Raw genomic sequence first — 13,079 nt, 5'->3', positions numbered from 1 at the left:
AGGACACATGAATCACTGCAGAGATGAAAAAAAAATCTTTGTAATATCGATTTAGTTGTCTGGGTTCATGACAAAGCAAGGCTCACATCTAAGACACTACTCAGAGTATTTTAACTCGTAGTATTATTTTACCAAAACCTGACCCACATAAACACACCAGGCCTGAAAGATGCTAAAAAAGCTTTTTCACAAAAAGCTGTATTAATAAAAGAGTGGAAGGTCTTGCAGTCATGTTCACGAGTAAGGGGAAAAATGGAGCTCCAAAGTCAGATTGAGACGGCGTCTGCAGTAATGTGGATGCTATACCAGTCTGCTGCAATGAAGAAAGAGCTGAACCAGAGGGCGAAGATATTAATTTGCTGGTCGATCTAAATTCCAACCCTCAGCGATCAGTCATGAGCTGTGAGTAGTAAAAGAATAAGATTGCGGATACAAGTGGCCAAAATTAGTTTTCTCTGGAGGGTGGAATGGCCTTGAGAAAAGAAACTGTTATGTCTAACAGTATGCAATTTTATTGACCTATATCATCTTACTGAGGGCAAACAGCCGATGGCTGAGAGAGAACCTTCCAACATCTATGGTATATCCATCTTAGACAGTGAAAGGAGATCTGGCTTGCTTTCTCAATAAAGAAACAATAGAACACTGGGAAGACAGAGGTAAACAATAGATGAAAAACTCTCACCTTTCCAAAGAATAAGATATGACAAAGGTCCCTGATGATATTCGGCTGTTCGATGATCTTTTCCCTGCATTCCTCAAATTGCGCTGCGACACTGTAGCACTTGCAGATGTGCCCGCACACCTGTGTCACATTCACAATGAATAAAACAGGAAATGATAAGAGAGGGCACAATCCAGATCTACAGAGAGAGGAAACTGCATGTGCATAAAGACCCGGGCTTTTACCTGCACAGCCATGTCATCGGGTTTACTGGATGCAGTTAATACACCAACACATCGAGAAAGAGCCTCCAACAACACCTGATTAAATGGAAACAATTTAGTCAAGTACTTAGAAAGCTATGATGTTTAATTATTATTATTTTTTTCTTAATATGCAGTTTTACCTCAATGCCATTCTCACGGCGCAACTCCTCTGCGTTTAGAGCAGAGCAGTTGACCGTGTGAAAGGCCAGTTCAGCAGCAGCAGGGAGGAGAGGCGAGGTTTTAGAGAACAGCTGATCATCTGCCGTCTCCATTGTGATTGTTTTGATGAGCATGGGGTAACCAGCATATTTGTAGGGTTCCAGTTCTGTAATAAAGACAAAGCATTTGGTCAGAGGGAAACAAATGAATGCATTTCTTTTCAGCTAAACAGTTCATTCAAGATGAGTAGTAGAAGTAGAAAGTAGAAGTAGAAAGAGCAAAACCAGACGTTATACCTTGTTTGTGTCGGTTGAACAGGATGCTCTGGGTTTTGAGGATGAGGATGATGTTTTCTGGGTCGGGCCCATCCAGGATTCGGGCGGATTTTGTGCAGAGAAACTCATAGGCTTTGTTGACTTTCTCAAAGGTGTCCTGAAAAAACAACAGGTGGAAAACAAATATGAGGATAAACTTAGTACTTTGTTGCTGTAAATGCAGTAAATAAATAGTACATAGAATACAATACACACCCTGCCCTCTGGGTTCTTGTCAGGATGGTACTTCTGAGCCAGTCTGAAGTAAGCTTTCCTGATTTTACTTTCCTCGTGCCTGAAACAATAACCTCAATGACTCAAACATAAACATTTAAAGAAGGATCCATCGTACACTGTACAAAATGTTACTGTCCAACATTACATTTCAAAATGCTGAAAAAAGAAAAGAAAAGAAGGTCACTCACTGCCCCTGTCCTTTGGGGAGGTTCAGGACTTCATACGCATCATCTACAGACATAGAAGGAGGTTTCTTTTCCACTTCTCTCTTCCAGGCTTCAAGAGTGTCTTTCAGCAGTTTCACCTGTATATACAACAGGTATTATATTAAAAGAATGTTTCAAAGAAGAGAGTATGAGCTGTACTATATAAAAAGGTAAAAAAAAAGGGACATACAGCATCTCGAATAGGCCAATTGGGGAATCGGATGGTGTCGCACAGATGTCTGAGGTAGTAGATGTTGCAGAAGAGCTCATTGTCCAGCTGAGGGAAGCTGATCACGGGAATGGGACAGTACTGGTAGAGGGCCCGTGTGTTGCTCTGCAGCCTGGGGCTGAAATCAGCTATGTGGGCTGCAATCTTCTCAATCATCATGCGCCTTAAAAGAGATCAAACACAGTATGAAAATTCCTTCCAAGTAGATTGTTGCACTTCTTATTACCCTGGACTATTTTAACAAGACAAAAACTAAATGTTTACCTCATCTCGCTGCTCCAAATGGCCTCGGGTGTATCAAACTCTCCAAGGAATATCTCAGAGAAGCGCTCAGCCTCGTAGTTCTCAAGGTAACACACCATTGCCTCCGGCAGAATAGGTCCCAGGATACTACGCTGCACAATGTCCTGACCCTTAGACTGCGGCAAAGGAAACTGATAAGAAACAATCCATTTGTTTAAAACTGTAAGAATCTGAGACTAAAATTAACCAATTTACCTCCTCCGATCTAAAGGCTTGTTTTAGATGGGTGTACTTTAGGAACCTAAAATCACAAGAATTTTACAGTGTCACTATTGTGGTTCTTCTAAACAGTAGGAAATATCAATTAAGTTTGTCAGAATTTTGTTCACCTTGCTACAGGAAGCACGTTGGAGCCTGTGTACATCATGACGAAGAAGAAGATTCCACATAAATAGAGACGCTGCAGATTGGGGTTGTCTTGCATCACCAGGTACAGAACATTGGCAACTTTCTCTACCAGGATGGGGTCAAAAGTCAACAGCAGCTGGAGAAGACAAAGAAAAGACCATGGTGACGATTTTATTGAACCTTTTTGATTAAAACAATATATAGTAGACTCAATGTGTGTAATTACCTGGACAATATGTGGTAGACAGGCATTGTCACTAATCAATCTCTTGATTTTAGGTAAAGGACGGATAATGGCATTATCTTGGTCCCTGAGTAGAAAGGAAATAAATAAAAAATGTGTGAAATGTGTCAGATAACAGATGCACAAACACAACTTGAAACATTCTGTCAGGTCCCAAACCTGCTGGGGTAGTAGGAGCACATGGTAATGAGCATGTTGAGGATGAGTGTGGACAGATCGGTCTCATTCATAACTGCCTGTCCTGTGGCCAAGAGGCACCATTTCAGCTGAGGAATGGCCTGCAGGGGGCGCCACCCATCCATGCCCTGAGCCCAGCAGCGGGTCTTTGCCGTCAGGACGCCTTGGCTCCAAAACTCCTGCATCTATAATGCAACAAAAAAATAATACAAGTATGAAAAACGCACAGTAAAATAAACAACAACTGCAAGACACATACAAAATAAAACTGAAAATACATGGGTAATACAATGATTGTTTTGGAAATATTCCTATACGATATTGCATTAGATATTGATAAGTTGTTAACTGGGTTTCGGTTGATTCTTCAGTAAAAGCAGGTAAGATTACATACCTCCTCAAAACTAAAAGGTCCTCTTCTTTCCTTGTCTGCGTTACCAAAGTACCACTCTTTCTCGCTCTCTCTCTTCATGTCCGGTGAAGCCTCGATCACATTACTCTGCAGAAAAGAACAATTCTCTGTTTCACACTCTGCACAGATTAATTACATAAAAAAGAAAAAACAAACGGATGTGATGTTTTTACCTGTAGGGGCACAGTAGCTCTGCTGGTGTGTAGATGAGCCAAAGTCAACAGGTCCACCAAGATTCGCACGCCATTCGAGTCCATCACCTCCTTCACATTTTTCTGCACAATAAAAATGCAATTACAATATGAGAAAAACACAAAGCACACATGTTTGAACAGTGAACATACAATGTCACGTGTTAACTCACTTTGTTGAGAATCAGTTTGTTGAGGAAGACAATGAGTCGGTCTCTCTCCAGTTTGTCTGTACACTGTAACCACAGAGGTGGGGTTTTTTAAAGCATTTAAAGCATTAAGGACTGTTGCCATGTAAACACTTGGTCGGGACGTTTTTTTGGTATACTTACTCGGTCCAACATGCCCACAATGAATTTTGTATCCGTGAACGGGCCAATTTCCTCGTAACACTTGCCATAGACGATGGCGAGCGCCTGCAGGCACAGGCACTTCATCGCAACTTTGGGTGTGAGCAGAAAGCGGTGGTAGAGCTCGTTGAAGAACTCGTATCTAGGAGAAGGGAAATAAATAGATAAAAGAATATGTTGGGGTTGAGATTATATTGATAATATTAGTGCAGTCTGCTTTGCTGTCGTCTTTTCAACTTACGATCTCTTGATGGCATTCGATTCTTCATTTTCGTCCTCCTCGAGCAGCAGACGCAGATAATAATCCCCAATCTTTATCTCATCTGAAAGGCACTCATACCTCACCTGCAAACAATCATTATAATTTCAAAATAAGCCTCTATTTATTATTTAGATTGTATCACAATGTAGTGGTCCAACACATGACCAGCATATGGACATTAAAAAGTGCGACATACTCGATCTGAGCACAAACCTCAAACTCCTGGTGGTTCCAGGAGATGACGGTGGCACTGCCCAGCTCACGGTCCACGTTGAAGGCGCGCATCTCCCCCTCAAGAGCGTCCCGCAGCTCCTCCCTTGTCTTTAAGTTCCAGATGAGGTTGGACCGAGCGTGGTCAACCTGGAATCTTGAGATCAGACCCAAAAAAGCTAAGATAGTAACTAAAAACAATGAATTAAAAACAATCCCTATGCACACACAGGGATTCCAATAGCTGCCTTGATGAGGCAAGTTATACCTGTAGTAGAAAAGCTCCCAGTTGGATTCAATCTTTATTCTCTGACGTCTTTTCCTCAAGATGACAGGCTTTTGGTTCGGGTTCTGACAACAAATGAAAACACACAAAATGTTAACGTTCCACATCCATTTCTCATTGTTTATAGCATTTGATATGTGTTATTTTTCAGCTGATAACAATAAGAGAGTTTATTAGTTCAAAGGGTTGACAACATGAGAAGCATTTTACACAGACAAAAACACCACAAATAAATGGCACCAGTGTGGGAAGAAATGGAACAAAAATGTTTTTGAGAATGGACAAAGTCTGATATTAGAACAATGGAAAAAAGAAACACAACATGTAAAAACCATGTCAATAATACACCAACAGAGAAAATAGGTTTATGAAACACAAAAACCAAGATGGAATCCCAGATTGTGTGTGTTTTGTAATTCCTCCTGGGGGAGCCAAGTCTTTTAAATGAGCTTTATCTGCTTTTTCAAATTAAAAACATTAGTGTTGCCATTTGCTACACTGGCTTAAGTTACACATAACTAATTTCTTGCAGTTGCAGATTTTTTTTCTTCCTAACCAAAGAGCAAAAACAATAATCCAAAAAATATAAATCTAATACATGATTGAAAAATTATCTGGGCAAACTATGCAAAAGGTTTGCCATTTATGACAGTTATAGTCTAGAACTAACTGAGGCCAACTGGTAACTTCAACATGTCTGTTATTGACAGTAGGCCAAGAAAAGACAAGTAAATCTAGGCTCTATTGTGCAATACATTAAGTCTTTGCATTTATTTATCATAACATGTTTCCACACATGTAAGGAAAGTCATCATCACCTGGCTGAAACCACACTCAATATGCCACAGGAGAATGAAAACAAAAATGTTTTGGTCTGGAGAAAGAATAATGGAAAGAAAAGACAGCATGGATCCCATTGGTCAGTCCTACTTACCAGGTTATTTCTGTCCTGCTGCATTGTTTGACAGCAGTGAAACCACAAAGGGGAGGGGAGGGCAGAGACAACACAGAGAGATTATTGTTCTTCAGATCAAACAGAGATGAATCACAGCAGGGTCACAGGTCACTGGACTATTCATATTGTGACGCTGACATAAATCTGTCACTAAATCAGATTTATTAGCTGAAAATGTAATGGATTAATTTCAAAAAAACTATTTAGGAAATTGCCATCGCCACATTAACAGGAAATGTGTGCAGCAAATGTAAAGTAACAGCTTAGGAAATATTCAATGAATGCAAGCCAATCAAAACACAAGTTTTGAACCACATAGGTTTGAATATGTTGCTGAATATCTACATGTGCTATTTGAATAGTAAATATGCAAGACACAAAAGAAAATGGGAACATTATTTTATCTTGGCGTGTAAGAGCTCCACAAGGTCAGGCAGCATCTGCTCTGGCAGCTCTTTCCAAGCAAAGTGCAAAACAGCCACAGCTGAAAAAGTTACTTTATTGAGGCTCGTCTCTGGATTCTGCAGGACCATTCAGCATCAGCAGAAAGAGCATCAGCTGGAGATACCAGGGCAGCAGCAGCAGCAGCAACAGCAACAACAGCAGAAGCATTGACTTATCAGCCCTTTAGTTCATATGCAACAGAAAATAAAATCTCACCTCCTTCTGTGCTATTCCCATCTTATCTCTCCAGTGCATGAGCACGACATCAGCTTTCTCCTTGGCAAACTTTTCCACCTCTTTAGCTGCTTTGCCCGCGATCCGCTGCCAGTCAGGCACTTTGTTACGGTTTAGCTGGTCCTGTGGAAAGGAAATGAGAAGCAAGAATTATGTTGAATGAAAGGACTATTCTTGTTGGAGGGCTTCTTGTTCCATCTACACAGAATTTATACCGTGGCGATTTTCAAGTTGTCCCGGATGTGCATTCTGTCCACATCTTTCTCTGGGACTGGGTCCGGACTTTCCAGGTAAGCCAGCAGACCTGTTGGCTAACAGCACAACGCACAGAGACATAAGTGAAATGGGTACAAATATAAACAAGGCGTGTCTAAGCAGACAGGAATAGCACTGTCTTTTTGTCAGTACCACCATCATTAAACCTATTAATTTGCACATTTGAAGACCTACCAGTATTCTTTTCAGGAGGTTAATGGCAACGGGGTTTTCTGCTGTCCACAGTCCCACTAGGTGACGACTCAGTTGTCTGGTGAAGAAACATCTGTGGTGAGTCGCTGAGCATTTGTGTTAATTGACAGAGAATGCCTTCCTGTGAATTTACTGTAACAACTTCAACTTCTTTTGTTACATATAATGAATATTTCTAAAGATTAGGAAGAGTATTTCAAATCCAATCAGCTCAAGAACTGTGTCTGTCTAAGTGAGTTAATATAGAGGGTGGACCTGTTGGTGAGCATCCTCTGATCAGCGCTGATGGTGAACAAAGACGTGTGCAGGTGCCTTGGAAGTGCTCCTTCACTTAAGGCCAGCTCCTGCATCTTGGTAGCTATTTCCTTGTCTCCCTCCTATAAGAAAATGCAGATTTATTATTCATTATCAATTAATCACAAAGCAGGAACAGTAATGAGACTGGAGTTAGGCAATATTGTAAAATTTGCCAACCACCCACTGTAGAGTAGGTGAACGTGTGGGCAATTTATTTACAGCTGATCTTCTTTCTACTAACAGGTAAAAAAAGAAAAAAGTGTCTGTTTACAGATAACAGCATCTGTTATCAACCAAAAGAGGTGGTTATACAATGATGGCGACACTTTTTTCTTTTTATGCATTTCCCACACAGTCATAACCAGCCATTTCAAAAACTATTTTAGAGTCTGTGCCCGGTACAGTATGATATTGAGTTTTTTTTTTTTCCTTTTTCTGTAATTTATTAATCCTCTTAGGAAAATTATTCTCTGCATTGAACACATCCTAGAATTAGGAGCAGTGGGCAGCCACACTTAGCAGTGCCCAAGGAGCAATGGGGGTTGGGTACCCTTTTGACCTGGTGGGGACTTGAACCAGCGACCCTCTAGTCACAAGCCAAGCTCCCTTTCCACTTGGCCGTGGGCTGTCCATCGTGGATCATTTTGGGATTCCTATTTTTCTTTTCCTCACATATAATCCAGTGATTCTGACTTTAACCGATACTATTGATTTCAGGTCAATAGTATCGTATTGGTTGATCCATAGTTTTCACCCAGTATGAATTTTCAGATTTGTCCAATGACACTGTGGTCAAGTAAATTGGCCAAGTAAATTACTGACAGAGACAAAGAGAGTGAGCAGACAGTGAAGGGATAAGTGAATGAATATATAGTATAATATACAATATATAATTCCTTCTAAGATACTGTTTGGTTATGATTATTAATAATGCAATCACACGGAGAAGAGTAAAATGACAAACATAACCCAAAAAATGTCCCTCCAATCACTGAACCCTAATAAGTACTGTAGCACACCTAACTCAGGGAAAGACTTACCTCAATAATGGCCTTCATAACCAGGCCAGCTCCCTTCACTATGGCCATAGAAGGATGCTACAGAAAAGAACATAATTGAGTGCACAAGTATCACACAGATTATATAAAATCATCACTATCATGATTAGTTTTATTTGACAGTATGTGGTGTCAGCCACCTGGAAGAGTTTGAACAAGGTGCGTCCATTTGATGCAGCCATTTCAAGCAGCATGTCAAACTGCTGCCCCTCAGTGGTTTCACTGTAGGGGGCGCAGAGGGCAAACGTTAGGAAGTCCAGTAAGGAGCTGATGACCAAAGCTCCCGTTCCATGGTCCTGGAAAAAGAAAACACGAGAATTGCCGGGTCAAACTGATGAAATAAAACTTTTAAAAAGACTTCATTCCTAATTATTAGTCGATGTTGAGACAAGAGGAAGAACATGTACCACATTAGTGATGAATTTTTCAAGGAGGTTATCCAGGAACTTTTTAGACGACAGCAGAGAGGCCTTGTTCAGCTGCTCCTGCCTCAAGTCATAATCATCATGCATCGGCTGCAAGACAAGATGGAAAAAAAGGCAAGAATTAAATCAATCAAATATTCATTTATTTGTCTGTAAAAATGTGTTGAAATATTTCATAATACTTACACACATAAGGGCACAGAGCATGTCTATAGCAGCATGTGTCACACTATTGTTGTTCCTTTTTAAAGCTTTTACCGTCTTCACTCCCAACTTTTCCCTAAACCTAGAATACACAAAAATGCATTCACATTTTTAGTAAAAATAAGACAGAATATTAAAACTACAAATACTGAATTATTTAATGAGTTCTGGGAGTGGATACACAAAGAATTCACTGCATTACAAGTGGCTTGTTGTTTTTCTCATCATCAGTCACATTTTTCTCTTGAACTACAAGAGGGTAATGTCATTAAAGAGGGTTTCCTTAAAACAAAAATAAACTATTTATGTATTTATACTGATCTGAATCTTGTGGCTTAGTGAAGTAGACACTCAACTACTGCAGCAATGAATTTTTCAGGAATGTTTCTGGCACATTCACATAATAGAGAAAAGGAATAAACAGTAAATGCACTTCCTCTCATACATCTCAGCGACCCAGGAAAGATTCAAATGTTTTTCAATACATGTGATCTACAGAAACGTAAAGGAGAAAAAGAAGAAAGGCAGATATTGAAAGAGAGAAGTTCAGCCACAGCAATAACAGGATGAAACGGCGCGAGTGGGAGGTCAAGACAAATCAAGGCCGACAGCTCAAGTGAACAGAGTGAGGTGATATAACCTTCCCTGCTTCTGAAAGGATTGAGATGAAAGCAGGACGAAAGATAAAAAGAAGAGCAGGCTGATCAACAGACAGCGAAGAAGCAGTCTGGAAAAGAACAAGGATAAGATATTGACACAAAATGGCTGACTGAGATGTGTGTGTATTCATATATTTGTTGCATTTGAGAGTCCAGACCCTTGACCAGACCTTGAAATGGCAGAGCATGCCAGCTCCCCAGCAAAAGTATATTAAAAAAGATGAAGAAAAAAGGAAAGGTGCACATGCTGCATCCTTACTTAGGCAGCTGGGTGAAAGCCTGGAAGCCAGCCTTGGAGGCTACCAAGCGTCGAATGGCCTGGAAATGGCTCTCCAGCTCAGTATTGAGAGCAGGCAGCTCAGCCTCCTGGGATAACAGAGCCAGGATGGCATTGTTGATGAGCTTCTCTTTGTTTTCAGAGAAAAGACCCTAAAGAGACAAGAGAGAGAGAGAGAGAGAGAGAGAGAGAGAGAGAGAGAGAGATGTATGAATGGATCCAGACTGGGCAGATGTGTAGACAGATCACACAGGAGCTGAAGACTCACATCTTGGGTTACCGCGTGCAGCACTCCACTGTAGGATATGTTGGCGTTGAATCTGAACACGGCATCTGCAAAGTTTCCATCTGAGCAAAGGAAGGAATGGAACAAATTACCAGAGGAATATACATCACCTGAAATGTTTTGACAGGACTTTGAGTCTACAACCATGTAAGCAGCTGTGTGAGGCTGTGCTTACACACAGAATAAATGTATGACCAATTTTTTCAAGGTGCAGAAAGTGATCTTGAAAAATCAAAGACAGAAAGCCGAACAACAAGTTATCTCCTGTTTGTGAGGCATTTCCAGAATTCCCAGATTATTTATTTTAGAAGATAAACAAGTCGTTAAACAACCATCTGGATTTTTCAAATATTTAAGAGCCATTTATCTTCTGATAAGCTTAGTTTAGAATACCAGCTCTAATTCCATGGTTACTCAGGGTTAGGGTTAGGGACTTTGAGACTTTATGAGAATTATAGTTGATGTTTTAGCAATGCTGTGCTGACCATACAGCACATAGTATTTCTCTAGGATCTTATTGGAACACAGCCAGAAAATACACAAAACATGAACACAGATTTAAAATAATTTTTTTTCAGAAAACAAAAGGTTTATGTGAGGAGTATTTAGTGAACCCCACTCTTACACTTGAGCAGTATCATGACCCTGGCTCTCTTAACACTGAAGTGAAACCCTAATTAATGTAAAAATTATTTTCTTTCTTCTACTATCTCATGTCAATAAATATCTGCTGTAAAAAAGCTCTATTACACAAAATGTATGCCTGAGCAGTGAGCACTACAAGTTTTGACTCATTGAAAGCACTAATATACAAGACCAACTTAACTTGTCGTGCCCTCAGACTTTTGCACAGAACTACATGTGTTGGCATAATAACAATGGTCACAATTAGCAATCTATTACCTTGATGTTTGGCAAGAGTGATGTTTACCTTGCTTAATCTTAGTGTACTAGTACACTGTCAAATACTATTTACAACAAAACACAACAAAGCGGAGCCTGATGGGAATGTAAATTATGACTTAATTACACTACAAACTAAAAGTACTGAGCAAACTGATACCTTTGTCATTTGACATCAACATTAATGAAATCAGCTTCATGGAGGTTAAGGGGTCTGACTCACTAGGTGGCGCTGCCAGGAATTTCAGATGCAAACTCTCCACCTCCTCATCAACAGGCATGCTCAGTAGGCCCCATCGCTGCCCTCGTTGCGTGGGAGCCATCTTGACGCAAACGTCCCGGTTGCCTGACGCACGCACTCCATCAAGGAGGCTGGCTAACAGGGAGTCCCTGCACACACAGGAGTACATGCAAATGTATTTAAATGTGTTACACTGATGTGCTGAGGGACAGCGAAGGTGTGTGTACACGTGTCAATGCTATGCTGCAGACAACTTGAATACTATTTACATAGTACAGGGAAAAAAAGGTAAACAAACTAAGGCAAACATTTGCCAAAAAAAATTGTTAACAAACACAATCATATCAAAGACATATGCGTTTCATCTGTGTACCTTTCTGTGGAGGAGAATTTCCTGATCTGGCCCCTGATGAATTCAACTGTAAAGACCTGGGGGTTGTCTACGTCACAAATGAGAGCAAATACCTGGGGGGGTCAATAAAAGAGAGAAAACATACAGAGAACGCAATTAATACATAATGAAAGAAAGACAAGCAGTGTAGTAACATCTACTTTCACATGAGAACAACTGGAGAGGAGGAAAAGGTTTCAAGTATTAACTTCACATGTTTATCACTTGATGTCACTAAAGTTTACGTGTGTTTACCTCTCCAAAGGGTTTGATGGTAACTATGTTGTATGAAGCAGGGTCTCTTTCCACTAGACATGTCTCTGTCAGTGCCAGAATACGCCTAACTGGTTCCTGGAAGAAACAGAAAGCATGTAACTAACAATGCTAACAATTTAACTTACAATTTAAAAGCAGAAATAAGCAAAGGGAAAAGATACTAATTCAGTTGCTGATTAAATATTAACTCAGTCCATCCATCCAATTACAAATATGTTGGCACAAGACATCGTGGTACATTCTTTAACAGACATGACATTAATGATCTACTGTTAGATTCCCAGCTCCAACTCTAAGAATTACAACCATATTGCACTGAGACAGAGAAAAAAAAATCAATGTGTTCTGACCGGGTGGCGAGACGTGATCTTCTGTACTACGAACTCAGCCAGCGAGGTGATGCTATCATCCGAGCTGTACTTCCCCAACCTGTCCGTCACGAAATCCTCAAAGGTCAGAGCCTCTTTCCTCACCCGTAGTGTGATGCCAATAAAATTGCCAGCATGCTCTATGGCGGTGCGGATGATTTCCTCTCGGTGCTCCGAGGCAAACAGATGCTGAGAGAAAAGGACGGCACATGGGGTAAAATCTTAACTTTTGCTTAGACATCACATAAAACTGCACTGACGCACATACGCAAAAATACACACTCATGCACTCATTAATTACATACCAGTCTGCTGAAGCCTCCATAGATGATGCAGAACCCTCCCTGGTAATCGGAGAGCTCGACGAAGCCCTCTACATTCCGATAGTCATAGGAACATACTACTCTGTTTGTGTGGGGGTCAATCTGGTCGATGCCACCCGGGGTCACTTCTAAACTCACAGGCTTTCGCGTGTCACTCCAGTGGTGCTTGAAGCAGTTATAACGCTGTTGGAGAGCACAAATGTTGCGAGATGCCACTCAGTTACACGTCAACTCAAATCGATGACTCATTACTTTCATTTTTAAAGATCACAGTACTTACCCTGCCAGTTATCTTTCCCTCTGAAAACTCTGTTCTGAATCTCTATAAGGAAAAAAAAAAGAAAGAAAGGTATTGAATTTAAAGTAAATACTGACACAAACTGTTTGTTTAATTACTGAAGTGTAACACTTG

General features: G+C 40.5%; 1 protein-coding gene across 4 annotated transcripts in view; it reads right to left on the bottom strand.

Moving 5' to 3' along the window:
- Window positions 1-13,079, bottom strand: part of LOC131459884 (dnaJ homolog subfamily C member 13) — a 30,589-nt gene that overhangs the window by 6,482 nt on the left and 11,028 nt on the right. For 3 of the 4 annotated variants that reach the window (XM_058630046.1, XM_058630039.1, XM_058630024.1), the window contains exons 5-40: window positions 12,948-12,989; window positions 12,650-12,850; window positions 12,327-12,533; window positions 11,956-12,051; window positions 11,683-11,774; window positions 11,292-11,458; window positions 10,148-10,227; window positions 9,862-10,031; window positions 8,926-9,025; window positions 8,722-8,829; window positions 8,455-8,610; window positions 8,297-8,353; window positions 7,215-7,336; window positions 6,942-7,017; window positions 6,707-6,802; window positions 6,474-6,614; window positions 5,793-5,810; window positions 4,841-4,923; window positions 4,576-4,729; window positions 4,342-4,445; window positions 4,083-4,242; window positions 3,924-3,986; window positions 3,733-3,834; window positions 3,542-3,646; window positions 3,130-3,332; window positions 2,953-3,037; window positions 2,708-2,862; window positions 2,574-2,619; window positions 2,340-2,494; window positions 2,037-2,238; window positions 1,829-1,944; window positions 1,620-1,698; window positions 1,386-1,521; window positions 1,071-1,255; window positions 910-984; window positions 686-805 (exon numbers count right to left, since the gene is read on the bottom strand). In XM_058630046.1, the coding sequence (XP_058486029.1) occupies window positions 686-805; window positions 910-984; window positions 1,071-1,255; window positions 1,386-1,521; window positions 1,620-1,698; window positions 1,829-1,944; window positions 2,037-2,238; window positions 2,340-2,494; window positions 2,574-2,619; window positions 2,708-2,862; window positions 2,953-3,037; window positions 3,130-3,332; window positions 3,542-3,646; window positions 3,733-3,834; window positions 3,924-3,986; window positions 4,083-4,242; window positions 4,342-4,445; window positions 4,576-4,729; window positions 4,841-4,923; window positions 5,793-5,810; window positions 6,474-6,614; window positions 6,707-6,802; window positions 6,942-7,017; window positions 7,215-7,336; window positions 8,297-8,353; window positions 8,455-8,610; window positions 8,722-8,829; window positions 8,926-9,025; window positions 9,862-10,031; window positions 10,148-10,227; window positions 11,292-11,458; window positions 11,683-11,774; window positions 11,956-12,051; window positions 12,327-12,533; window positions 12,650-12,850; window positions 12,948-12,989 (4,257 nt within the window). The remainder of the gene's footprint in view (window positions 1-685; window positions 806-909; window positions 985-1,070; window positions 1,256-1,385; window positions 1,522-1,619; window positions 1,699-1,828; window positions 1,945-2,036; window positions 2,239-2,339; window positions 2,495-2,573; window positions 2,620-2,707; window positions 2,863-2,952; window positions 3,038-3,129; window positions 3,333-3,541; window positions 3,647-3,732; window positions 3,835-3,923; window positions 3,987-4,082; window positions 4,243-4,341; window positions 4,446-4,575; window positions 4,730-4,840; window positions 4,924-5,792; window positions 5,811-6,473; window positions 6,615-6,706; window positions 6,803-6,941; window positions 7,018-7,214; window positions 7,337-8,296; window positions 8,354-8,454; window positions 8,611-8,721; window positions 8,830-8,925; window positions 9,026-9,861; window positions 10,032-10,147; window positions 10,228-11,291; window positions 11,459-11,682; window positions 11,775-11,955; window positions 12,052-12,326; window positions 12,534-12,649; window positions 12,851-12,947; window positions 12,990-13,079) is intronic. The other variant, XM_058630033.1, reaches the window with a different exon arrangement.

Source organism: Solea solea, chromosome 1 (genome assembly GCF_958295425.1).
Source record: "Solea solea chromosome 1, fSolSol10.1, whole genome shotgun sequence".
In the NCBI taxonomy this organism is placed as follows: Eukaryota; Metazoa; Chordata; class Actinopteri; order Pleuronectiformes; family Soleidae; genus Solea; species Solea solea.
The sequence above is the reverse complement of the archived record's forward strand: the minus strand, read 5'-3'. Positions and strand labels throughout refer to the sequence as shown.